This window comes from Mesocricetus auratus, unplaced genomic scaffold (assembly GCF_017639785.1).
Source record: "Mesocricetus auratus isolate SY011 unplaced genomic scaffold, BCM_Maur_2.0 Super-Scaffold_4256, whole genome shotgun sequence".
Lineage (NCBI taxonomy): Eukaryota > Metazoa > Chordata > Mammalia > Rodentia > Cricetidae > Mesocricetus > Mesocricetus auratus.
The window spans coordinates 55,931,467-55,956,364 of record NW_024429182.1 but is presented as its reverse complement, the minus strand read 5'-3'; the positions used below and the strand labels follow the sequence as shown (position 1 = coordinate 55,956,364).

Genomic DNA, 24,898 nt, shown 5'->3' with positions numbered 1-24,898 from the left:
CACAGGGAAGATGGTTTTCAGTTTCTGAGGTATGAAGACTGATGACACATCTCTTCCTCCTCGTAGCTGGTGGATCCAGTGACATGGGAGCTGTGACTTCTTGGGTGATTCATTTCCTGGGTGCTCTCCTGGCCAGGTGGCCCCCTGAACAGGAGCCAGATAAGCACCTTTCCTACCTCAATAGGGAGTCCTGTTAGAGGAGGGGGTGTCCCTGCTCGCTGAGTGTCTTGAGTCCTCAGGGTTCCCAGAATCCCTGCATACACAGGGTAGAGCAGCCGGAGTCTGGGGTTGGGCCTGATCTGTGGGAAGCTGTCCTTGCAGGGCTGCAGTCGGAGCTGGTCGACTTGCCCGATTCCTACCTGAGAGGGGGAGTGTGGATTGAGGAAGGCTAGGTAAAGACATTAAGAGAAAGACAGAGACACAGGATGGAGTCAAGGAGGGCAAATCCAGTCAACACTGAATGCCCTTAGTTTATTCTTCAACATTCTCAAGTACCCAACCAAAAGTGGGGACAATGGCAGAAGACTTCTACTATCATCTATAAGGAGCAAATAGACGTACTTCCCTTAATCCTTTAGGTATTTGGTAGCCACACCTGTTATCCGGTCTTCAGGGTCAAGAGTAAACACACTTGAGCCCAAGTCTGTTGTTATTTAGATAAGATATCTGCTACCAAAGCCAAAACATCTTGCTGTAGCCAAGCGTTTAGACCTTTAGGTCTTTCGATTTACTAAGGACAGTTTTGAATTCTCTGATCTCTAGGCAAGATGAAGTGGACCCATCTTTATGGGCCCCAACACACTGATCTACCCTGGCTCTTCATGAAGGAGTCCTACTGATGGTCTCTTGGGAGGTGCCTAGAGTATCTTTAAAGGGTTCCCCTGGACATCACAGGGGCCTCATGCCAGGAAAAGACACGATAGAGAGGACTGGGGATTGGGCATGAGCATCAGCCTGGTGCTCTTACAGCCTGTCTTGATAAATGTGTGGTCATCTTCTGCCCTGTCCATTAGGAGAGGATCTAGCCCCAACTGGCAAGAGTCAATACCTTGACTTTGGTACTGTCTTAGTTTCTCTGTTGCTGCAATAAAAACAACTTTCCTTGGAGAGGAAAGAGTTTATTTGGCTCACAGGTTAGCATATAGTTTATCTAGGAAGTCAAGGCAAGAACTTGATCAAGGCAGGAACCTGGAGACAGGAACTGAAGCAGAGACAATGGAGGGATTCTGCTTACAGACTTGCTCTTCATGGCTTCTTCAGCCTGCTTTCTTATGTAATTCAGGACCACTTACGTACCCAGGGTGGCATCACCCACCATGAAATGGGTCCCCCACATCAGCCATTAGTCAAGAAACTACACCACAGCGTGCCCATGGGCCAATCTGATGGAGGCATTTTCTTGGTTGAGGTTCCTCTTCTCAGATTATTCCAGTTTGTGCCAAGTTGACAAAGATTACACCAGCACATGTGCAACCAGCTCTGTGATGGACAGGTCACCTGCTCCTGCTGTCGTCTTCCTCTTCTGCTCAGCAGCTCAAAAACGGTGTGTGGAACAAGTACCCATGCGCTGATACTGAGTTAGTTATTCTTACTAACAAACATGGAGACCAAAGAAGACAGCATCCTCCCTCCTTCTCTAGCATTGAGCCCTACTGCCCCAGCGGGCTGCGAAGCTCTGTACCCTGCTTTCCTCTCTCTTAAGACATCTTTGTGAAGCCTGGGCAGGCAATGATGGAGGGGGTTGGGTGGCCACTGCTTCCTGGAGGTTCCCCAGAGAGAAGCTTGCAAGCAATTCATAAATATTTACATCAGCTTCATTTGCATAGCAGATGTAATTACTTCACCTAGAACCCGTGTGGAGGTCTCAGCTTTGGTAGCTGAGGTGGCAGCAAGTTATCTCTTCTGTCCCTGTCATCCCATGAGTCCTTTAGGCCATGACATTCCAGCCAGGTGCTGGCTGTCCCTTACTGCAGGGTGAGTGGGTTTCTCACTCTGCCCCCCCCAGGACAGGCTGTGAAGCTGCCACACCCTCCATTCTGCCTGGTGGTCCCATCCTGTCCTTGCATACCACTGTGAGCAGTGGGAAGGGCAGTTGCTCCTTCATTGCCATGCCCAGAAACTTCCTCAGCTTGATACTCAGTTCCATCACCCCCCAGGTCCACCTTCCACAGAGTGCTAGAATCCATTTCCAGCAAACTGTGTTACTTTAGAGTGGGGATGGGCTTCTCAAACTCCCCTGGCATTCCCCCTCCTCTCCAGCTGAGAGCATGCCTCTATTGGCATCTTCATTGGTGTGCATTCATTGCACAAAGTAATGGGTTTTACTGTGGTGTTTTCACATATATCCATGTTATCTTTGGTTTTCTTCACCCCATTCCCTGACCTTGTTCCCTGAGACACTTTCCCTTTCTCTTCCAAATACTCCAACTTGCATGCCAGGTGTATATCTATAAATAGACACAGACATGCTAAGTCTATATCGAAACATACATATACACATGTTTAAATTATATGTAATATATAGTACACATATTTAATATGTGTTTAATATATTGTCTAGGTTCTACAGTTAAGAGAAAATGAATCCCTTTAAAATTAATATTTTACAATACTTCCAGTTTTACAACCTTTGCAGTCTGTAGTTTCAAAGACATCTACACCCCATTCCAAGTCCTAGCATTTGTGCTCATTGGGGTTCTTGACAGGCAGAACCAACAGGAAAAACCACACATGCACATGTGCGAGTACACCACACACACACACACACACACACACACACACACACACACACACACACGCATGAAATATCAACGGAATATGCAGTCTTTTCTGAGTCAGGGTCTCACTGCATAGTCCTAGCTGGACTCTAACTCATGGAGATCCACTTGTTTCTGCCTCCTTCCTGAATGCTGGGAGTAAGAGTGTGCAACCACACCTGGCTTCTGCTGTCTGTTCTATCAGGTCAGGCAAAACAAAACCCCATTTAAAATAATCTAAGAAACCACTTGAAAGAGACTCAAATTCCTCCAGGGTCAGCACTTCTCGAAATCAAAATACATGCCTAAGGTTGCACTCTCTGCTCAAAATTGCATTCTGCTCTTCAATGGCCCACTTTAAGTCAGCCAGTCCTGTAAGAATAAGAGGTGGAGCTCTGACCACCCAGCGTGGAGCAGAAGATCCATTGTGTTAGCAATAAAATCCCATGGGGACCTTGCTAAATGGCCTTCTGCAGAAGCAAAACTTTCTGCCTGACTGAAATGCTTATGACTGTGTGGTCATTTTCTTAGAGTTACTGTTGCCATGACCAAAGCAACTTGGGGGTGGGAGGTAGAGGTGGGGAGGAAAGGGTTTATTTGGCTTATACTTCATCACTTCATCAAAGGAAGTCAGGACAGCAACTCAAGCAGGGTAGGAACCTGGAGACAGGAGCTGATGCAGAGGCCATGGAGGAGAGCTGCTTACTGGTTTGCTTTCCATAGATTGCTCAGGCTGATTTCTTATAGAACCCAGGACCACCAGCTCAGGGATGGAACCACCCACAATGGGCTGTGCCCTCCCCCATCAATCAATAATTAATAAAATGCCCTACAGCCAAGTCTTATGAAGACATTTTCTTAGTTGAGGTTCCCTCCTCTCTGATGACCTTAGCTTGTATCAAGTTGTCATAAAACTGCCCAGCATATTCCCACACCCATTTCTTACATCCAGGCACATACATCTATGCATGCTAGTGAGTCTTCAAAGTGGAGAGAGATTCATTTGTACACAGAGATAGGGAGGAGTGGGGAGAGAGGGAGAGGAAGAGGGGGGGGAGAGAGAGAGAGAGAAAGAGAGAGAGGGAGGAAGGGAGGAAGAGGGAGAGGGAAAGAGGGAGAGAGAGGGGGTATTGACTTTTACAGGCTCAGCTTCCAATTTTACCATTTTTAAGTGGTGTGACTGCAACAGGCATTCAGTACCAAGTATCCTTCAGGTTTGGGGCTTGATCTCTTTCTGGGGCTGTGGCATGGGCTTACAGGTGGGCGGCAGCTTGTGTTCAGCTCCCGTGCAGCCACAGGATCCCAAGGGTAAAGCTTGGCCACTGCACTGTGCTTCAGGGCTGAGCCCTAATGGCAGCAGATGAAACATTCAGTACCCTCTGACCTACCATGCTTTCAGCTAATGGTGGCTCATCCTAAGTCAACAGGCATCTTAAGGGTGTGTGTAAAACAAGCCTTTCTGTGGAGCTGGTCATGTGATTATGGTGTGGGCAAGTGGAAAATCTGTAAAGAAGCTGGAAACAGAGGTCAATTCTGCAGCCTTCTTCTTCTTCTTCCTAAGGAGACCCCCATCCACGTGGGCCCTCATGTTGCTACCTGAGGTCTGTTCAGTGTAGGTTTGTATTGCTCTGAGCCTGCATCTCATGGTTCTGTTGTTTATCTTCTTATACGGCTCCATCCTAGAGACTCTAGAGCAGTGCGGGCACTGGCCGAGGAGTCTGGCTTGGACCTAGTTAGGGACTCAGAACCATCTGCTGGATACTTGGTGTCACCTGCCTGGCTGCTCCTGAATGTCAGGTGGCAGACAGCAGGACCACAGAGCTATGCTGGGATGGTTTGTAGTTGAGGCTCTCTCTTTCTTCCTTTTCTCTTCCTTCCTTTCTTCGCCCCCCCTTCTCTCTATGACAGGATATACTCACCAAGCAGCCAATGATGACATTGAACTTCAGATCCTCCTGCCTCTACCTCCAGAGTGCTGGGATTCTAGCCTGTTCTACCACATCTGCTTTAGGAGCTGCTAGAGGTGGGCCTCAGGGATTCACACAAGCGAGGCAGGCTCTTTCACTGACCTGCATCCCCAGCACTTGGGCTGTGTGCACATCCTGGGGGGGGGACAGCTTGTGCTTGGGGAGCACTGAGAGCATTTAGGGCTGTCTTAGTTAGGTTCCTATTGCTGTGAAAAGACACCATGACCATGGCAACTCTTGTAAAGAAAACATTTAATTGAGGTGGCTCACTTACAGTTCAGAGGTTCAGTCCATTGTCGTCATGGCAGGGAGCATGGTGGTGAGCATGGCAGGGTGCAGGCAGACGTGGTGCTGGAGCTGAAAGTCCTTACATCTTGACTCAGAGGCAACAGGAAGTTGACTGTCATGCTGCGGGAAGCTTGAGCAAAAAAGACCTAAAGTCTGCTCCCACAGTGACACATTTCCTCCAACAAGGCCACACCTCTTAATAGTGCCACTCCCTCTGGGGAACATTTTCTTTCAAACCACCGAAGAGGCCTCACTTTCTCTTCAGTTTGGAGGACTTGTGTCTTATCAGAAAGATGGGGCTATTGTTGCTTTTTATCATTGCTGTCACAGAGCACCTGGCAAAAGCAATGTAAGGAGGCAAGGCTCGGTTTTGGCTCCCAGGTTGAGGCTACAGTCTATCAAGACTGGGAAGGCATGGCATCCGGAGCGTGAGGCAGCTGATCCTGTTGCAGCCACGGTCAGGAAACAGAGATAGGTGCTGGTGCTCAGCTCACTTTCTCTCTTATGTTCAGTCAGGGACCCTAGCCTATGGGATGATGCTGCCCACATCAGGGTGGGTCTTCTCACCTAAGTTAACTCAGTCTAGACATTCTCTCAGATGTGCCCAAAGACTTGTCTCCATGGGGGTTCTAGATTCCCCCAGTCAAGTTGACAGTCATAATTAACCCTCACAAAAGAACTCCTGGGTGTGGGTGAGGTAGCAGCCCAGCCTTCTGAGTACATAGGACACAATCCATAGTGGGGAGTTCACAAACTGGGTCCCTGTGGAACATCCTTCCTACCCCCAGCACTGCCACAGACAGTCCCCATGCCTCTGGACACACACCAAGGCTGCAGTGGGACAAAAACTTCGTGATGAGTATTGATGGGCAAGCATCCCTTGGCTTGGGCCTTTGTGATAGTCAACTTTAATCGTTAACTTGACACAGTCTAGAATACCTGGGAAGAGAGGGATTATGTATATCAGGTTGGCCTTGATGTGGAAGTCCTAGTCTACTGTAGGCAGCACCATTCCCTAGTGAAGGAGTCTTGAATAATTTAAGAGTCAAGAAGTTAGGCTCTGTAGAAACAAGCAAGTGTCCATGCATTTATTCTCCCTCTGCTCATGCTTTTGTGGATTGATACTCAGTTCCTGTCTCAGTTCCCCCCAGCCCCCAGTAAGAGGCTGTGTGGAAAACATAAACAAAATGTATTGTCTTTTCTATGAAATAATTAAATAAGACAAAATACATTTAAAATTGTAAAGAAGCCACTTGGCAGAAATTCAAATTTTGCCATGGTTAGCATTTCTTGAAATCAAAATGTATGCTCAAGTTTTATTTCTCCTTAGAAACTGCACTACTAATAGCCAGTCAGGCAAGTACGAATGTGAGGCTGAGCTCTGGGTACCTGGGTTGGGCACAGGATCCCTTTCCATTAGGAATAAATATCCAGTGGGACCCTGAAGCTTGCTTGCTTCAGTAGGTGCAGCTTGCCCAGCTGAAGTACTTTGGATTGTGTGGTCATTTTCTTGAGACCCATTTCTTACAACTGTAACCTGGAATTGTAAGCCAAATAAAACCCTTTCTTCTCTAAGTATCCGTCACAGCAGCAGACATGAAACGAGGACAATTTTTGATGACATAAGCACATAGAAACCCATGGATGTGCAGCTCACGCTGAATTCTGTGATTTTTCACTCTGCAGGTGGCAATAATAGCGGGGAACTTTGAACTTGCAGAGTACATCAAGAACCACAAGGAAACAGACATTGGTGAGTAGGCTTGGTGAGAAACCACAGCCATTGCCATCTGAGATCCTCCTGGGACTGGTGCAGAGCCAACTCTCAGCAAAACTTCCCAGAGGCACCAGCACCAGCACCAGCATGCCTTGGGGGTCCTTCCCTGATAGTGGGAAAGGTCTTAACACCTTGGGAGCTGGACAGTACGCCTCCCTTGAAGAGTCACACTCTCCTCTCTCCTGACAGTGCCTGCTAAAGGGACATCTAAAGTGGTCAGGCCTCAGAGGCAGGGATGTTTGAATTCTTCTGGGGAATGGTCTTGGGTTCCCACCCAATTCAAATCTCTTGACTTTCCCAAATATTGATTTAAAATGTATGCCTGGGGCTGGAGAGATGGCTCAGCCGTTAAAGGCTAGGCTCACAACCAAAAATATAAAATGTAGCCTGTCACTATACATTTCTGCAGATGGCGAGGGTCTAGCAACATTGGCAGGTGATGCTGATCCTTGGGGAGATGGTGCGTGTGGGGGAGGACTAGAGGGTGTCTCCATACCTTCCTCTCATTTACTGTGAGCCCCAAACTGCAATCTTTTTAAAAATCTACAAAAACAAGTCAGAGAACGTCTGGGTACCAAACAGGAGACACGGGTGGGGAGCAGGAGATGGGGAGGTAGTTAGGAGGCACATGGGGGAGCTGGACACACATGGGGCAACTGGCTTAGATGTGCTTACTGGAAGGTACACAGACTCATGTGTAACTAGTGATGGGCGGTGTCTAAGGGGGAAAAATGTGAGGTCCTCTCTCCCACCCTCCCATCACCTCTACTTGGTGTCCCCTTCCCCCTTCTAGTACCCCTTGTGTCAACCAGGAGGGCCATCTCTGGGGCTCCTCCCTACTCTCACCGCCCTACCATGGGCTGGGCCCAGTCTTGCACAGTGGATGAGCCAGCTGGCCTGCGCCCCCCAGCACTGGGCTTCCACAGGACCTGCAGCGGGGAGCAGTCCCACTGGACCAGCAGTGGTGAGCTCTCGAAGGTGGAGTTGCCCCATTGAGGGGCTCTGGGGTGGGGCTCCTTGGGGCCTTGAGAAGAAGCAGATGGCATCTGCCTCTCACTGCCTGTGCCCTCAACCTGCTTTGGGTGTCAGGGGTGAATGACACTGTGTCTTGCTTTCACATCTTCACAATGTTGAATGTGTGTCTCTCATCGAATGTGGCTGGGGCCTGTCTTGCACTGGGGCGTTGGATCATGATGTGCGGCCAGGTAGCTGGCTGGTGTCACTGTGTGCCCTGCTCTGAGCATCAGCATCGGGAGAAGAGGGATATGTGTATAGCTCAAACCAAGCGGAGTCCGGAGTTCTCAAGCTATTCTCTATGCTTGCTTGCCTCAGCCTCGTACTAGCTGTAAGCAAGATGCTAGTGCCCCACCTGATGTAGATATCTTGTCCTGCTCCCATGTATACATCATCATCTAGGGCAGTTATTATCAGCCTGTGGGTGAGACTCCTATGGGGGGGTCACATACCAGGTATTCTGAGTATCAGATATTTAATGCAATTCATAAGTAGTAGCAAATTTACAGTTATGAAGTAGCCAGGAAATAAGTATATGGTTGGGGGTCATCACAACATGAGAACTGTATTAAAAGGTCACAGCATTAGGAAGGTTGAGAATCACTGATGTAGGATGCCGTGTGAGTTCTCACCTGCAGAAACAGTTGCCTCCCATCCCCATCCACAGGTCCCAGACTAATCTTCAACTTTCCTGTAGATTTTACCATTTCAGAGGGAAATAGCTTGCCTTTGAGAGATAGCAGACTTCGGAATTTCTTTCCAGAGTGTCCCACAAGGTCAAAGTCAGTGCTATTGCAGCCAGCAGGACACCCCACAAATGGGGGCACACAACTGATACTGCTCTGTGGAGGCTGGGAGGGGAAAAGTCACTGCTGGAGGGTCATGAAAGGGGAGGTTTGACTGCTGTCCAGAACCCCAGCAGGTCTCCGACAGGAGCCTGTGTGTCCTAAGACTATAGGAGAGACTATCTGTCCCCTTCAGCGCGCAAGAGATTGTGTTGCTCTTAAGTGTCCACAGGGACCAGAAACACAAGGGATCAGAGAGATGCCTGGGTCAGAGCTCACCACCACCAATATGGTCTTTCCTGAACACCCCTCCTGGGAAGATCTTGACAGATTAGTGGGTCCAGAAGCCCCCCTGCCAGACTCTTTTGAAGCTGGGGGCCTTCTGTGTCCCCTCCTTCACCCCAGGCTCTAGGGGTGGTGTTAAAAGGACTGTGCCTCCTTAGTAGTCATAGGCTTTGGAGACCAGTGGCTGCTTAATGCGAAAAGATGTGACTTTTCAGAAGATCAACCTTCAGTGCATATTATTGCACTGTTACAATGCCTCCTCCTCCCAAGTCCTGGTCGTTATTTGTACTAGATGGTGTTTGATGTCCCGCCACCCCCAATTCCATCATGTCTTCTGCTAGGCTGACGACTGATCTTTGAGAGAGCTTGGGAGCCACCCCTTCCTCTCCTTAATGGACTCTGTTCTCTGTCACCTGCACAAGAGAGTGAGCGCTCAGTCTCCCCAGTCAGCGTTGCACAGTGTGTGTTCGGTATGGGATGGACTTGGGTTTTCTGAGAGCTTGTGTGGAATGCAGACCCCCTGCAACCACTGGAGTCTAACCCCACAGGCCCAGGTGCTGCTGAAATCCCTGTGCTGGAATCCTCTGGTGGTTCTGAGGCTGGGCACCCACCTTTGCATCTCAGGACCCCCAGGGCATCCCCATCTCTCATGAGTTCATTCAGACAGTAGGATTGGCCACACATCGGTTCCCAAGGATGACAAATGGCTGCTTTCTGAGAGGTTTATGGGAGCACAAGGTCAGAATCAAGGTGCTGGTAGCTGGGTCCTTCCGGGAGGCTCCGGAAGGGTTTGTCCCAGGCTCTTTCCACTGCTGTAGGTGCTGCTGCAGTCTTTGGCTTCCATGGGTTTGCGACACATGTTCTCTAGTTTGTGGTACCCTGGCATTCTCTGTGGTTACTGAGATTGCTGACTTTTTAGAATTACCATGGAAACAAACCTCTGGGCATGTCTGTGGGTAAGAGTCTAGATATGGGAAGACCCACCTGAATGTGGGCAGTACCATTCGTTTCTCTGGGGGCCAAGACTGAATAAAAATGAGAAAACATTCTGAGCACCAGCTTCCATCTCTCTCTGCTTCCTGTCTGTGGCTGCGATGTGAGCAGCTGCCTCAGGCTCCAGATGCCATGATGGACTGTGCCTTCCGTAAGTTGCTTCTTGTCAGATGTTTGTCACAGCAACAAGACCAAGTCACCATCCAGTATGTCTCAACTTCCTGCCTTATCTAAGGACACCAGTCTGGTCCTATATCCAAAACCACCTTCCACTGAAGATCCTTAAGGGCAGTTCCTGAGAGGACCCATCTCCAGGGTCATGACTGCAGGGGCCAGAGTTTATGACTTGGATGTGTCTTTTGTCCTCTTTATGACATGCTCATTGCTTTGTGGCTACTTGTCTCCAAGCCATTACCTCCTCTAGGGCAATAGTATTGGACTCTGCCTACCCCACAGTGTCAGGTAGTGTATGCTAAGTGAGTGACCCTCCCCCATGCTGTTTACCATCCATGGCAAGCCCTTGTCACCTTCCTTTCTCAGCATAAAACCCTGGCTCCATACTGATTTTAGGCACTGAGGGTGTGGGACACACACTGTGGGTGGTCTGAGCTTCAATTTTACAGTCTTTTGTTACGTGTTTTTGTGTGGTGATCCTTTGTGAAGGTACATGAGGGGTCAGGGGACCACTTTGAGTGTTGTTCCTCGGGAACCATCTACCTTTACTTTGAGACAGGGTGTCACTGACCAAGGAACCTCCCCTGTCTCCCATGTCACCCTCACTGGGATCATAAGCATGAATCTCTGTGCCTAGCTTTTTACATGACTTCTGGGGATCCGTACTCAGGTCCTCACACTTGGACCTAGTCATCTTCCTAGCCCTTCTGTTTTACAAGATCATGTTTTGAGCTCTGTTACCACTTAAGAGGAATGAGGAGGAAAGTAAGAAACCTGTTCCTAAGTGTGTCCCTATTCCTGGGTCTGGAAACCCTCACTGCTCAGGAGCAGAGTCCTGTGTGTTGAGTGGGGTTGAAATGCAGTCCTGAGGAATCTCAGCCCGGGGGAAATAAAGGTAGGGATTCCTCCCACCTCTGTTGGGTGGTGTCAGGGTACATGTCTGAATTAGGGTAGTCTAAAGTCCTCCATTCCTTGTTGGGGGGGGTCACTAAAAATGGGTAAATACTTCCTTGGCTTTCCCCATGGTTAATCAGGGAAATCCTTTCTATTAAAAAATCAAATTGCCCCTGCGTTTGAATGGCGGAGTCTGTGTTTTCCACACTTGCTAGTTTGATTCTGGGAAATCAGAGCACTTAGGACATGCAGGTGTGGCTTTGGGGAAAGGCAGCCATAACCCTGTGGTCAGAGCCATCTGGCGAATGGATACCTGGAGATCTGCGGAGTTCATGTGGTTGCAGCTTGTCTCTTCAGCAGGCATGGCATCTTAGTGTGTGCATTGATGTGCTAGCCGGTCACGGCGTGCGTGCTGCTCTTGTCTGATTCTGCGCTGCTGTTTTTTTTAAAGCCCCCCCTCCCTCCTTAAAATATTAAACGTGACCTCCATCAGGTTGTTTTATCTGCCAGCTGGAAGAAAGTGCTGGTTGGGAGAGGCTGTGAATAGCGAAGAAGTTAATCCCTGCTTGCTGTCACCCACAGTAAACTGTGGCTGGGCAGATGATCCGAACCAGCTTGAGGTGCCTTGGCTACAGAGTACTTAGGATGACTTCCATAGGATGGCTTCCCTTAAAAGCAAGGCCAGGGGGGAGCTGGGAAACTCACGTCCGAAATAAGCATGCAAGTATTAAGCATGTGGTGCGCTGATAAGCTGCGAACCCGGCTAACCTGTTTTCCCCAATCTTTGCTGGTTTTGTTCTTGCCTGGCTCTGAGGGGAGATGCGCTGTCAGATGGATTAAATGACATGGGTTGTGCTTCTTCAGCGGAACAAGGTTTGTTTTCCTCTGTCTTGTCCTTCTGCAGTTATGGCGAGAGTCTCGAGGTGTGTGTGTGTGTGTGTGTGTGTGTGTGTGTGTGTGTGTGTGTGTGTGTGTCTGTGTCTCTCTGTCTGTCTGTCACAACGCAGCAGCCCATAGATGTGTGTGAGTTTGGTGCCTGCTTAGCTGACTAAGGAGCACTTGGATACGGTTGCTAGGTTTCCAGACCGGGAGCCTGTATCATTACTATGTGCATTTGCATAGATGATGGATGGAGGGAGATGTTTTCAGATTTCTTAATGTAATTGTGTGTGTGTGTGTGTGTGTGTGTGTGTGTGTGTTGGGGGGTGAGAATGTGAAATCTAAGCTTATTTTGACTGATGGTTCTTTGAGAATATACCTGTTTGGAAGATACCACCTGCTGGGAAATAAAATAATTCCGACCTGAGAGATTTCTGTTTGCCTAGCGTTTTCACTGTGAAATGCGCTACTTCCGATGAAACAGGCAAGGTTATCTGAAGTGAGCCATGGGAGCCTTTGTGTTCGCCAGAGAGACTCTCCAGCAGGTCGTCAGGAAACCCCAAACGGTGACCTATTTCTCCCCCACTGTGGAGTCCCCCTCTATGATCTTCCCCAGGAAAAAAGGAGAATGATACTAGAATCAGGCAGCCATTACAGAGCTGTCCTTGGATTCCCACAGTATATATTCAAAACAAATAGTTCGGCAGGGGTGGGAAACAGGAAGCTTCAAAGACAGTGCAGTTTCTAAGCAGATGGTCTGTGACCTGGCTGGTGAGGCTCACCCTATCTTGTTGCCCTTGGTGGGGCAGGGTAGAAAGACCTGCAAATTTGTATAAGTCTGGTGTGTGTGTGTGTGTGTGTGTGTGTGTGTGTGTGTGTGTGTGTGTGTGTGTGTGTGTGTGTGTGTGTGTGCCCAGTGCTTGCATTGGGCTGATGGCTCTATCTCAATGTGTCTGGTTCAGGCCTGTCTGTGGCTGGGGTCTCGGTTGCCATCTGCCTGTTAAAAGCTTTGGTCTAGTGGTTTATTGTGGTTCTGTGTTCGCTGCCTCTTCTCCTGTCTAGGAGTTTTATCACTGTCATAAAGCATAACTGCGCCACCTGAGTGACACCTTTTTTGGTGACATCCTGTGCTTTAGCTGCGTTAGGTGGGGGTGATGCTTTGACTTGGGGGTTTCTCACACCAAAGCATGGGTGAGTGTCCACTTTAGGTCTGTTGCCATCCTTGTCCTGTGCCACGTGCACTGAGCTCCTAAGGCACTGTTTTTGGTTCCAGTAGGATGTGGCAGCAGGCCTTGGCCTTCTGTCTGGTGTGCATTTCCACGTGATTTGTCTTCGTGTTCCCCGTCTGTCCATGTGCACTCTCAGTCCACGTGCACGCCCATGTGCCTTCTAAGCAGCTCTCCATCTGTTCCAGCCTGCTGCGTCTGGTCTCCCTTCAACCAATCAGAATGCTGCTCGAGTGAGGGCTAGGTGAGGACATGATGTGTCCTGCTTTGGTCCCTCCTTTCCAGGTCATCCTGTTTCCCCCACCGTGGACATATGTGGCTGCTGGGAAGTGTATACAGCACCCCTGCTCCCTCCTGCACACACATAGAGGGATCCTTGGGGTCCTGGGATGATATGGAGCATTTCCTGGCCTGTGACGTCCAGGTTCTGCGCACCCTGAATGCCAGAAGCTCCAGGAGCATACCACTGTCCTCTCCCTCACCCTGCGGTCTCTAGCAGTTCCCTTCAACATGAAACACCTGTCTCTCTTGACACAGCCTGCCAGAATGCAGCCCCTTTTATGGCAGATGCCATGCAGCAACCCTTCCTATACCCAAACTTGGACACAACTGGATGTGCCTGACAGCTGTTCGAAGGGTGCCACGCCCCTCCCACACTGCCCTGTCAAAGGACAATGCCTGGGGTGGACTTAGTTGGGTACCTACTGAAACTATCACAGCAGGGTGTCCTGACCCGTAGACCCAGCACTGTTATCTACTGCTCGTTCCCTCTATGGTCACTATCCACTCCAGAGTTTCTCTCGCTGTTGTGGGGCAAGAGGTGGTGGGGTTAACAGAAGTGATGAACAGCTTAGTAAAGGTCTGAACCAACAAGCAAGCCTTCTGTCATTTATACGGAAGGGGAGCGAGTTTCTGGGAACTTCTGGAAAACAAAACACCTGGGAAAGTAGGTGGTGGTCAGACACGGCTACATACTCTGGAGAAGCAGGCATTAGGTCTTCATGAGTGTCTGATGTCTCGTGCAAACCCTGTCCGGGTTGATCCATACAGAGCTAGTCTGTTCCTGTCCCTGGGAAATTCACAGAGCTCTGGCCTCACTCCTTGTAAACCATGGGACTCAGAAAATTCATGGAAATCTTAAAAGCTAAGACAGTTCTGAGAGTGTGGTCCCCTGGATTCTGTGATGAGCATATGTCTGTCCTTGTTCTTGCCTATGTAACATTCCCCCACCATCACTTGGGCCAGCCCCTGCTTCCTAGCCCTACCTACCTATCATAGGTCCAGCCTTACCTGAAGTCCAGGCTGGTCTTCAATCTGTCTGGGCTTTCTCTGCCTGCAGGCTCTGCCTCTGGCTTGAGTCCAAGGGGATCCTCTGAGGTCAGGGACTGGGGGGGGGTAATCGTACCACAGAGTCCAAGAAATATCCCACAAGGTTGTGCTTCCCCTTGGGTGGGCTTCTGGGTCCTGTTTGGCCTCCTCCACCTTCTTTTGTTCTCTTAGACTGCCTTGGACCCTGGGCCAGCAGGTCAGGTGAGGTCAGTCAGCAGGTATTAGAACTTTCCATCCTGTCTTAAGAACTTTAATTTCAGGACTTTGCAGACAGAAGCTTCACAGTTGCCATAGGTAGCCAAGGAGAAAGACTGAAGTCAACTTAAGGAGTTGAACTCCAGGGGTGTGGAGGGTAGGCAGCCTCAATGAGAGGGAGCAGTGCTCTTCTCCCATCTATCTGACATGCACTGGGCTCCTCCAATGCATACTGCCTATAGACTTCATACTGCCTATAGAGACAGAGTCTTACTCTATAGCACAGACTGACCTAGAACCCACAATGTAGCCCAGGCTGCCCTCAATCGCATGGCAGTTTTCCTGCACCAGCTTCCTTGGTGCTGGGACTTCAGTGCTTTTTATCTAATTGGGATGGGAATGTTCTGTCACTCGCTGTCCCCACCCCACCCCGCATTGTACCAGTGACCAGAGCAGAGGAAGGCTCCTAGAACTCAGACCCTAGTCCTAGCTGCGGGTGAGGGCAGCAGTGGGCTATGAACAAAGGTATCCCAGACCAAGTGGCCCTTGACCCTTACTAGCCGGTCTCCGAGCCCTGACTGCTGTAGGCCTCAGATCTGCTTCAGCACAGCCCACCCCACACCATCAGTGACTGGTAGCAGATTCTCTCGAAATGACTAACACTCACCTGGAGCCCTGGCCTCCTCCCTCTCAGGAGGTCCCTCCTCTGCAGTTTCTCTTGGTGCTGTGACAGCCTGGGGAGGTCGCACAGAGGTGGCCTTTCAGTGGCTTCTAAGCCCTGGGGTCCAGCTTTTCCCTGTCACTCCATTCTCATCCCAACCTCAAGGATTTGGCTGAGTTTACCAGGACCTTCTGCCTGCTTTATGTCACTCCTCCTTGGCACACACGTGGCTCCTCCAGGACACTGCCAGCTGCTCAGCTCCCAGAGCTTAGGTAGGGACCAGGTCTTCCAGTCAGAGGGTCCTTTGGTGGCTTCCTCCCAGTTTTTGTCCGTGGGATGTTAAGTTCTGCGAGCTAAACTTCCCCACTGAGTGTGCATAAAACTCTGGCTTGGGGGTACTGACCTGAATGAATCCCAGCCTCCAGCCATTCCAGCCATAGGGTACTGCCTTCAGCTTCTGCTGGAGGGTCCTCAGGAGCTCAGTGGAAGTCAGCCAGGCAGGACGGCTCCTCTCCCCTCCCCATCTTTTCCCTCTTCCTCCTCCTGTTTTTTTCTTCCTTCACCACCCCCCACTTCCTGTGTAATTTGACCTTCATGCTGGCTTCACACCTGAGGCCTGTTCTTTAACTCTGCTCATCTGGAAGATTGACAAGCCTCACTCCCAGGTCCCAAGGTTCTTGCATAGCCAAGCATGGTGGACTCACTCCCTAACATCAGCATTTAGGAGACTGAGCAAGGAGGATTGCTGTGAATTCTAGGCTAGCCTGACTATACAGTGAATTTTAAGTAAGCCTTGGCTACCATAGTGAGTCTCTGTCTTAAAAAAAAAGTTAAATACAGTGGAGAATGGTCCCAAGTAGTTGAAGGAGTTCTGATCCATGGTGCTCATTGGTCTTGAGATCCTCATAGGGTGAGGGAGCCTTTGAGTCTCCACTGAGCATGCAGGACACCCGGAGAGATTTCCCCCACCCCAGTAACCATGGTGAAAGCTGTGGAGATGACCTGGTTCTGACCTTTGGGGCTGACGGGTGGCTGTCACCGGGATCTCCCTCTGGTCTGCTTTCAGTTCCTTGGTCCTTATGCTCTCCGATGGAGAAAGAACTGACACTAGGCACATCAACAGCACAGTGCAGCTCTGCTCAGGCCTGGAGATGAGACTGGATGCCATTTTCTGACTAATCAGGGCCCGGACATGTCGGCTCCACCCTCAGTGACCGTCCAGCCTGCTGAGAGTTAAGATCCAACGCACCACCTGTCTCAACTTCTTGTTGTTGTGACGAAATAGACGAAAAGCACCTAAGGAAGGAAAAGCTGCCCAACTCCCAGTTCAGGGGTGCAGCCCACCATGGAGGGAATGTGGAGTGACAGAGCTTGAAGTGACTGGTCATGTGGGATCCTCAGTCAGGAAACAGAGAGTGACTAGAGGGGCCCCATCGCCACTTCCAGCAGAGTGGCTTATGTCAGAGAAATCAGGTATCCAGTTTATCCCAGACTCGGTGGGCTAGGCTCGGTCTCTGGTTGTTTGCTGTCCTCAGCTCCTGGGCTTTGTTCTGGAGAACAGCTGCTTTGACAGTAGGTGTCCCACTTAACCCCGGCTTGATGTGTACCAGGGACCAGATCCAGTCACTCACTACCCTCAGCCCCTGGGCTTTGCCCTGAAGAACTGCTTGGCAAACAATTGCCAGGCAGGTAGGACACTAGTTCTGACTCCAAGCTGGCAGCAGCATCCTGAGCATGGTTCAGGAGCAGTCCTGCCAGAATCCCGGGGTCCTTGTAAACATTTTTCCACCCTGGCCCCTCACCTATGCCATCCCTGGCAACATGTCCAAGTACAGGCCTTGATGTGACTACAGCACCCGGACTGGTCCCAGTTGAACTGGTGTGGGGAGAGAGGCTCTTCCTGTGCCTCTCTGTGAGGACCTTCAGCCTTCAATAGCCAAGGGAGTCTATGTTCAACACCAGGACTTGAAGACCTTCCTTCCTAAAGCCCCCTATCCACAAGGGCTGCGGGTAGTGTAGCTAAAGACAAAGAATTAGGCCAAGGACTGGAAAGGGTGAGATTCCATCTGGAATCGTTTGGGTGATCTTGAACCAGCCTTGTTTTCTCTGGGCCTCAGCAGAGGCTCAACTCTTCCTCCACAACCCTCACAGCTGCACATTGAAGAAGACTCTCTGGGTCATTGCTGAACCCAAATGCAGGGAGGCTGGCGGTGCAGAGGTAGCAGCGGGGGTGGGTGGGGGTAGGGACTCTTCCTGGTTCTTTATGGCCTTCCAGGTATTTCAGCCATGTGGAAGGGCTGTGGGGTAGGCAGCATTTGTGTGGTGGAATTGAACGGAGCAGAGGGAAGGCTTCTAATTCTGCTCTAATAAGCATCAATAGCAAGACTTCACTGGGGCAAGAGGAGGGAGGGTTCCCCCATGCGTGTACCTCCATGGGCCTCACTCCAGCCCAGCCGGAAAGAACAAATCAGAGCTCAGCGAAGTGGCAGGAATTATCAGGAGAAATACAGGGATGAGCAATATCTGCTTGTTTTTTCAGCTCTGCTGGCTCCTAGCTTCTGAAGCAGCCAGGCCAGGCACAAGAGACTGTCATATTAGTATACCATCACACCCCGAGGCCAGGGTTAAATGGGCTGTGCTGGCCAGGAGATGCCAATGTGGCTGATAAAGAGCCCTCAAAATATTTTGCTTCCTTAAGACCATACCCACAGGATGTCCATCATGGTTCTTGGAAAGAGGCTGGTGTCACATGGTCTGAAGGAGTAGAGAGTTTAGCTGGAGCAGCAGGGAGGGCGTGAATGAATCAGAACCTTCTGCAAATGGTCTTTGTGCAGTTTGTTTCTTTGTGGCCCTGCCCAGACTCCTGGGAGCCAGTGGGAAAGAACCACTTCTAGCTATGGGAGGTTTTGAGAATCAGGAGGCTGCTTCTGACAGAGCAAGAGAAACCTACCTGCAATGTCAGAGGCATGTTCTTCAAAGGCGAGGCTGATCCTCTGCTCAAGGCCACCTGGCCATGACCACTGTGGTCGTGTGGTGTGATGGAAAGATCTCTCTCACACAGTGGGAGGCCGCTAGAGGACGCCAGGCAGACCTGGGAGGCCCCTGCACTCTGGTGGTAGGGAGGTGGCTTTCTGCGATTTCCTGAGCACTGTCTTACTGATAGAACAAATCTGCCAGAAAGTGGGGTGCGGCAGCCAGCTGATGTACAGGCACGGTGTCCTGGCCTCCCCTCAACCCCTCCTCCCAGCACGGGGGAAGTTGAGGTTACATGAGGAAGAATGCTTAGCTCTGGGATCTGGCTTTGTTCTAGTCCCTTCTAGAGACCTGCCTTCGGAGTGACTTGGTCTCCGGATTGCTAATTCCATCCTTCCCGAAGCTCCATCAGCATCTTGGCTAAATGCTAGCTGCTGTGTTTTCTTTTTCTTCTTTTTTTGTTTTTGTTTTTGTTTTTTCAAGACAGGGGTTCTCTGTGACTTTGGAGGCTGTCCTGGAACTAGCTCTTGTGGACCAGGCTGATTGAACTCACAGAGATCCGCCTGCCTCTGCCTCCTGAGTGCTGGGATTAAAGGTGTGCACCACCAATGCCCGGCGCTGCTGTGTTTTCCAAGTAGCTTGGAACCTGGCTGAAACACTGCTTGGGGTTTTAGAGAGGCGTAGATGGGACAGTGGCCTTTCTCTTCTCTCCTTCAGTCCAGGTCAGCAGCACTTCCTCCTGCTTCTGGGGCAGGTGCTCAGCCTGGCTTCCCTGCTTCTCCAGGCCACTGTCCACCAGCTCTCTCCTGCTTGCCTGTCTGCCCCATGAGGTTCCATCAGTTTGTGTAGTCCCCATGAGGTTCTCAGGACTACTCATTGAGTAAGTTGCCGGCTCGTAGCATGGAGGAGGGTCCTCCTTTCTGTGTTCACAGGACACAAATTCTTTCCTCCATGTCAACATGGGTGACTTCACTTAAGGAAAGCCCTGGTCCTCCCTACCCATACAGGTATCAGTATGTATTTCAGATGAGATGACTTTGGCATTGGCCCATCCAAACTAGTCACAGTGGCACCAACATTCATTTTTCTTTCTTCTTCTTCTCAGATCTGAGAAAGGCCCAGAGGAGTGGTGAATGTGTCAGAAATACTCATCAAGAGCAGACTCAGTGGGTAAAGGAGCTTGCGACTAAGCCTGGCAACCTGAATTTGGTCCCCAGGTCCCACAGGATGCGAGTAGAACCAACTCCCAAAAGTTATCCTCTGACCTTCTCATATGCATATGGCATATACACATAATTTAAAAACAAAACATTTCCAGCTAGATCTGGAAGAGTAAAGAGGACACATGGCAAGGCTGGAGGGCAGAGGGCTATGAAGCTGGGGCTGGGCCAGGCCCAGATCACAGTGGCTTTCTTCTGTTTTAGGTCAATAGCTAATTCTAGGCCACATGGTCACCTATAGCCCTACCAGGCAGAGGAGGGTGCTGTGCCAGAGAACAGGACAGAATGGGATAGGAGAAGGGTAGGTGACAAATGTCAGCAAATACAGCAGATGCAAGGAATCTATCTCAGGAGCCAGGAGAGCTCAGGGTGTGGGCCCCATCTCTTGCCTCTGTATTTACTGCATTATCTGGTTGCATCAAGAGACCAATGTGGGGGGACTGGGAGATGGCTCAGTAGGTAAAGTACTTGCCACATAAATATAAGGACCTGAATTCCCATCCCCAGAACCCACCTAAAGCCAGATAGTGATAGTGCATAGCAGTAATCCCAGTGCTGGGAGGTAGAGGCAGGAGAGACCCTGGAAGCCTGTGGCCCAGCCAGGCTGGTGCATGAATCAGTGAACAAGAGATACTGCCTCTAAGAAGGTGGGAGGTGAGGCTTGACACCCCAAGGTGTCCTCGGACTTATATATGTACACCTTGGCACATGAACATGTATATATATATATATGTATATGTACACACACACACACACACACACACACACACACACACACACACACACACACACCATCCAGAGGGAGGATGGCCTTAAATAAACTGTGTCCTGTTATTAAGTAATTAAGTACTATGTGACAGTGATTTCTAGGGACCCCAGTTGCCCACAGTCTCAGCCACATGTGGGCCTCAGCCATGGCCCTAATACATGTTTAGTGGGATCTGCACTGAGCCCTATGGCAACTCTCAAACACTCCTGCTGTGGAAAGAGGCAGGCTTGTTTTCTTTAGCTCTGCCATCCTGTGGTACCAGGTAAACCAGCAGCCAGTGCAGACAGCAGGTAGGAAACATTCAGTGAGTGTAGATTTTAGCACTTGCGGGAACTGTCTGACTGAGTTTGGATAAGACCTTTAGCAATGACATTTATTCTTTTATGATTCATTTAAATAAAAATATATGAATCAAGAAAATAATCCTATATCTATTGCTAAAAGTGATATTGCCATGTGGAGGAGCAATGTGAGACACATCCTCCATCCTCCATGGGTGTCCCCTGAGTGGGGGATGCAGAGGTTGGAAATGAGGGCATGAGCACATGATGCCTGGCCCAGTGCCAGAGATACTAGATGATGTGATGTGATTGTGTAGATGGTTGCTGACCTACGATCTTGGAATGTTTTCACTTTCTGATGGTGGGAACCAGCAGCCCTTTAATAGAAAGCAGGGATTGGATTTGGGATGTTCTTCAACTGGCAATCTGTATTCCAATCTCTGTTTCTCTCTATTCCTGGGAATAAAACCCAAGACCTTGCACATGCCAGGCAAGTGTTCTACCATGTGTTACATACCCAGTTCTAGTGTGTGTGTGTGTGTGTGTGTGTGTGTGTGTGTGTGTGTGTCCGTGTGTGTCCTGGGTCATCCAGCACAGATCACAGTGTATTGGTGTTTTCTTGCAATTGTAGCCACTTCTCATCTTATTTATTCATCAATGGGATGTTTTCCACATAACTACCATGATAGTCACTTGACAGTTAATGCTTTTGGTCTATGCCTCTTTGTGTTAAGCAAGATTTTTGATAAGACAAGATCATGTTAACATAAATATTCCATCTGCTTTCATGTGTAAGGCATTATGTTCTAGAGACGGGCAATGATAATTTAAAAGCTTTCAAATCACTTTTATTTGTTTGTTTACGTGTTGTATGTGTGGAAATGTTTCGTGTAGAGGTCAGAGGGCAACTTGGGGTAATTGTTTCTCTCCTTCCACCACCTGTTCTCTCTCTATGGATGGAACTCTGGTCTTCATGCCTGGTGATAAGTGCCTTTACCTGCTGAGCCATCCTGAGCCTAATAATGATTTATTGCGGAAGCAGGGATTCATTTCACATCTCAGAAACAGCTGTGTCTCTGGGGAATAGAGGATACCTTCCTCTCCCTAGCCTCCTCACTCCTCCCACTCTTGGGCTTTCATCGGAGGTTAAAGCATTCAAAGCTGAGCCTACCCAAGTCATCTGAGAAACAAAACTTACTGTCTAGCGTCTCAGAATAGGCTCCAGTTCTGGATGCTGAGGTTGCCGTGGCAACACTTCTTTGTTTTTGGGAAACCACAGACACTATCCTATGAACTGCCACAGTCCAGATGTGGATTTTGCCTCTGGGTGGGGGATGGGGAGCAGGGACCATCCAGCACAACTGGTCCCTGATGCTCCACTTCCCTCAGAGTCATGTCATCTTTGGTGTTCTCACAGAGCATCTATGTACACAATGGACAGTGAGAGCCTGCCCCTTGTGCCTCCAGGAGCTGGTTTTCTGGGTGACACAGATGCCTTTTCTCCTTGCTAGCCATGCCAGGCCAGGTGACCCCAGACTTCACACAAACAGCACAGGAGGTAGGGTCACTTACTAAAGATTGGCTATGCTGGCTGACTGGCTGGCCGGTGAGCTCTGGAGATATGTCCTCACCCCACAGCACTAGAATTATAGATGTACACACGCCATCATCCCTGTTTGGTTTTGGTGGGGTTTTTTGTTTGTTTTGTTTTGTTTTTTCTCAAGCTGAGGATCTCAACTCAGGCCCTCTTGCTTGTGTGGCAAGCATTTTATCAAGTAAGCAGTCCCCATCAGCCCCTCGAAGTCACTCTTCAACTGGCTAACAAGGAGGGACAGAGCTCAGCTGATGCCTAGCACAGGGAGGGGATGCCTCAGAGTTGCAGTGTCCTGTTGTGTGTGCCTCAAGGATCCCACACACCCACACTCACTGTCCCCATAGGCCCATCTCCTTGGATAGCATGTCTTCCTCACTCCCAGCCCCAGTGAGACCTTCCACTACCATGGGTGGGATGCGGTTTGAATTTCTCTCTCAAGGTCTCATGGGAGCTTAGACACACAGTAGCAGTATTTGGAGGTGTTAGGGCTTTTAACAAGTGGATTCACACCTCTCTTCAGCTCTCTGCCTTGTGATGTGGCCTGTTCTCCTGGCTGTCCACCATTGTGATGCCACCTGTCTTGAGGTCCTTACCAGAACCCAGTCAGTACTGGTACCCAACCTTGGAACTTGCTAAACACTGAGCTAACAGAACTCTTTTTGCTTATGAAGTTACCCAGCCTCGGGCATTTCATCGTGGTCATATAAAGGAACTAATACATTCATCCACCACGACTGCTTCTTGCTATCAGAGTCTTTCCCTACCTCACTTTCCAGCCGGTCCCACCTCCCTTTGGTCCTCACAGATGTATCTATCCTGATCCCTCTGTAAACTTTACCCTGTGACTTGCAGTTCTGCCCAACACACATGCTGACAGTGTAACAACCATCAGAGGGACTCAGGCTCCTCCATCCTGCAGCTGAAGAAAGATCTGGAAAGTGGAAATTTTTTTCCATAACTGTCAGCCTTGACCTGAACCAGTTTTCAGCTATTTATAGTTTTTATTTATTATTTCTAGTATAGATATCTCTGTCTTCTTCAGCCATCCATGATGGGATGCCGCCCAGACCCATTGGCTGTGTGACATGACAGACAACATGTCATAGAACTCAGGTGACAAGCAGACACTGACACACCTCTGGTTTCCCGGGTTGGCACCATGGGTCTGTGTTTGTTGACTGAACAAAGAGTTCTTCAGAAATAATCCCGGGTCTACTGTCTAGGACACACAGAAGCCCCTTTAGGGATGGTATTGTGGGAGAGTGGGCTAGGTTTTGCTTTAAATGTTAATAGGGAGCCAGAGTGGAATTTGCAAGTGCCTTCGGAGACTCTCTGAGCCAAGGTCAGAAGGAGCCTGCGGTGATTTGTGGCTCCTTACTCTGCCCCAAGTTCTGTGAGGCTGCACAGGCTCCATGAGTGCTGGGTGTGTCTGTCCCTCACTGACTCATTGTGGATATGGGTGTCTTCCCCCCAAGTCCATGGTAATCTCCTCTTCTGTTCTTTCCCTTTCTTGTCCAGCTCGTTTACCAAATGTGATAGGGGAACCTGAGGGCTCCCCTCACAGCCCCACTGCCTCAGGGACTCATGGCCTCTGTGAAAGGCTGAGAGATTCCTGAAGTCTTACTGTGCTACCCCCTAGATTCCCTTGTGTGACCTCTCTGTTGGTGGCCTCAGCACAGACTTACTCACCCAGCCAACACAAAGACCCTAATTCTGGTGTTGTCTGTGATGAGCTGAATGGTGTCCTTTAAACTGAGTGGGAGTCTTAGCCCTGGCTCCTCAGAGTGGGGTCTTTCTTTGGGAATAGTCTTTACCAAGGTCATCAGGCTAAAATGGGGGCATTAGCGTGGACCCTTGTCCTACAAATGGAGCCTATGAGCACAGGCACACAGGGGGAAGTCACCTGAGGATGCAGGCAGTGATCAGGGTGAGGCTGCTGGGAGCCAAGGATGGCTGCAGATCTGACCATAGAAGCCACTCAGGCCAAGCTCCACCCTGGGTTCATTGTCCTGCTTGAGGAGAGATGCAGAGGGCTCCCCTGGGAATCAAGGGTCAGGTGCAAGAGCCCTGTGCCTATTGCCATTTTGACTTTGCTTCCCGGGAAGCCAATATGGAAGGAGGAGTGTTGCTTCCTTTGAGGGCACTTTCTTTCTCTCTCAGCTCTATCTGCACCCTCCCTGTTGGCAGCACCTGACTTATGTGGGGCTGGAACCCTGACCTGAGGACACTGTTTGTATCAAGTCCTGCAGCAGCTCCCTTCCCCACTGCCCTTGCCTTAGGTGTCTTGGTCCACCCTGAGTTCTCCAGAAGGCAGCCATGTGCCTCAGCTTCCCAGTTCTACTCGGTACCCGTTCTCCGAGGGCTTTGGGAGGGGCCTGGGGTTGGCACCAGAGTTCTTCAGGTGTATGGAGACCCATGCAGCCCCTGCCTGATGGTGTAAGAGTTCTAGTCTTATCCAGAAAGTGGCTACCACTTGTGGCCTTCTAGACTGGGAGACTAACACAGATGGGGGTGGGATGGCTAGTCTGAAGGACAGGCAAGTGGGGTCTCTGAGTGGAGAATATCAGGCACAGGGCTCTTGAGGCAGTGATTGTGTGACTGGAAATCTGAACCGACTCTGGGGGAGAGTAGCTGCGGACCTTGGGGGAGGTTCAGGGATCCTTCTGCCCCCTGCTTCCCCACCTCTGGGATAATAAGCGCACACTACTGCACCCAGGTTTTTGCATAGGTATTGGGGATTGAATTCATGTCCTTGTGCATGTATGGCAAGTGTTTTCCTGAGCTGTCTCTCCAGCAAATGAATCTTAAGATAGACCTCTGTAACACTGGGTGTCAGGA

The 24,898-nt window shown here is 49.9% G+C and overlaps 1 protein-coding gene across 1 annotated transcript in view; it reads left to right on the top strand.

Moving 5' to 3' along the window:
* Positions 1–24,898, top strand: part of Shank2 (SH3 and multiple ankyrin repeat domains 2) — a 433,677-nt gene that overhangs the window by 130,915 nt on the left and 277,864 nt on the right. The window contains 1 exon segment of the mRNA XM_021227358.2: positions 6,698–6,764. Within this exon segment, the coding sequence (XP_021083017.2) occupies positions 6,698–6,764 (67 nt within the window).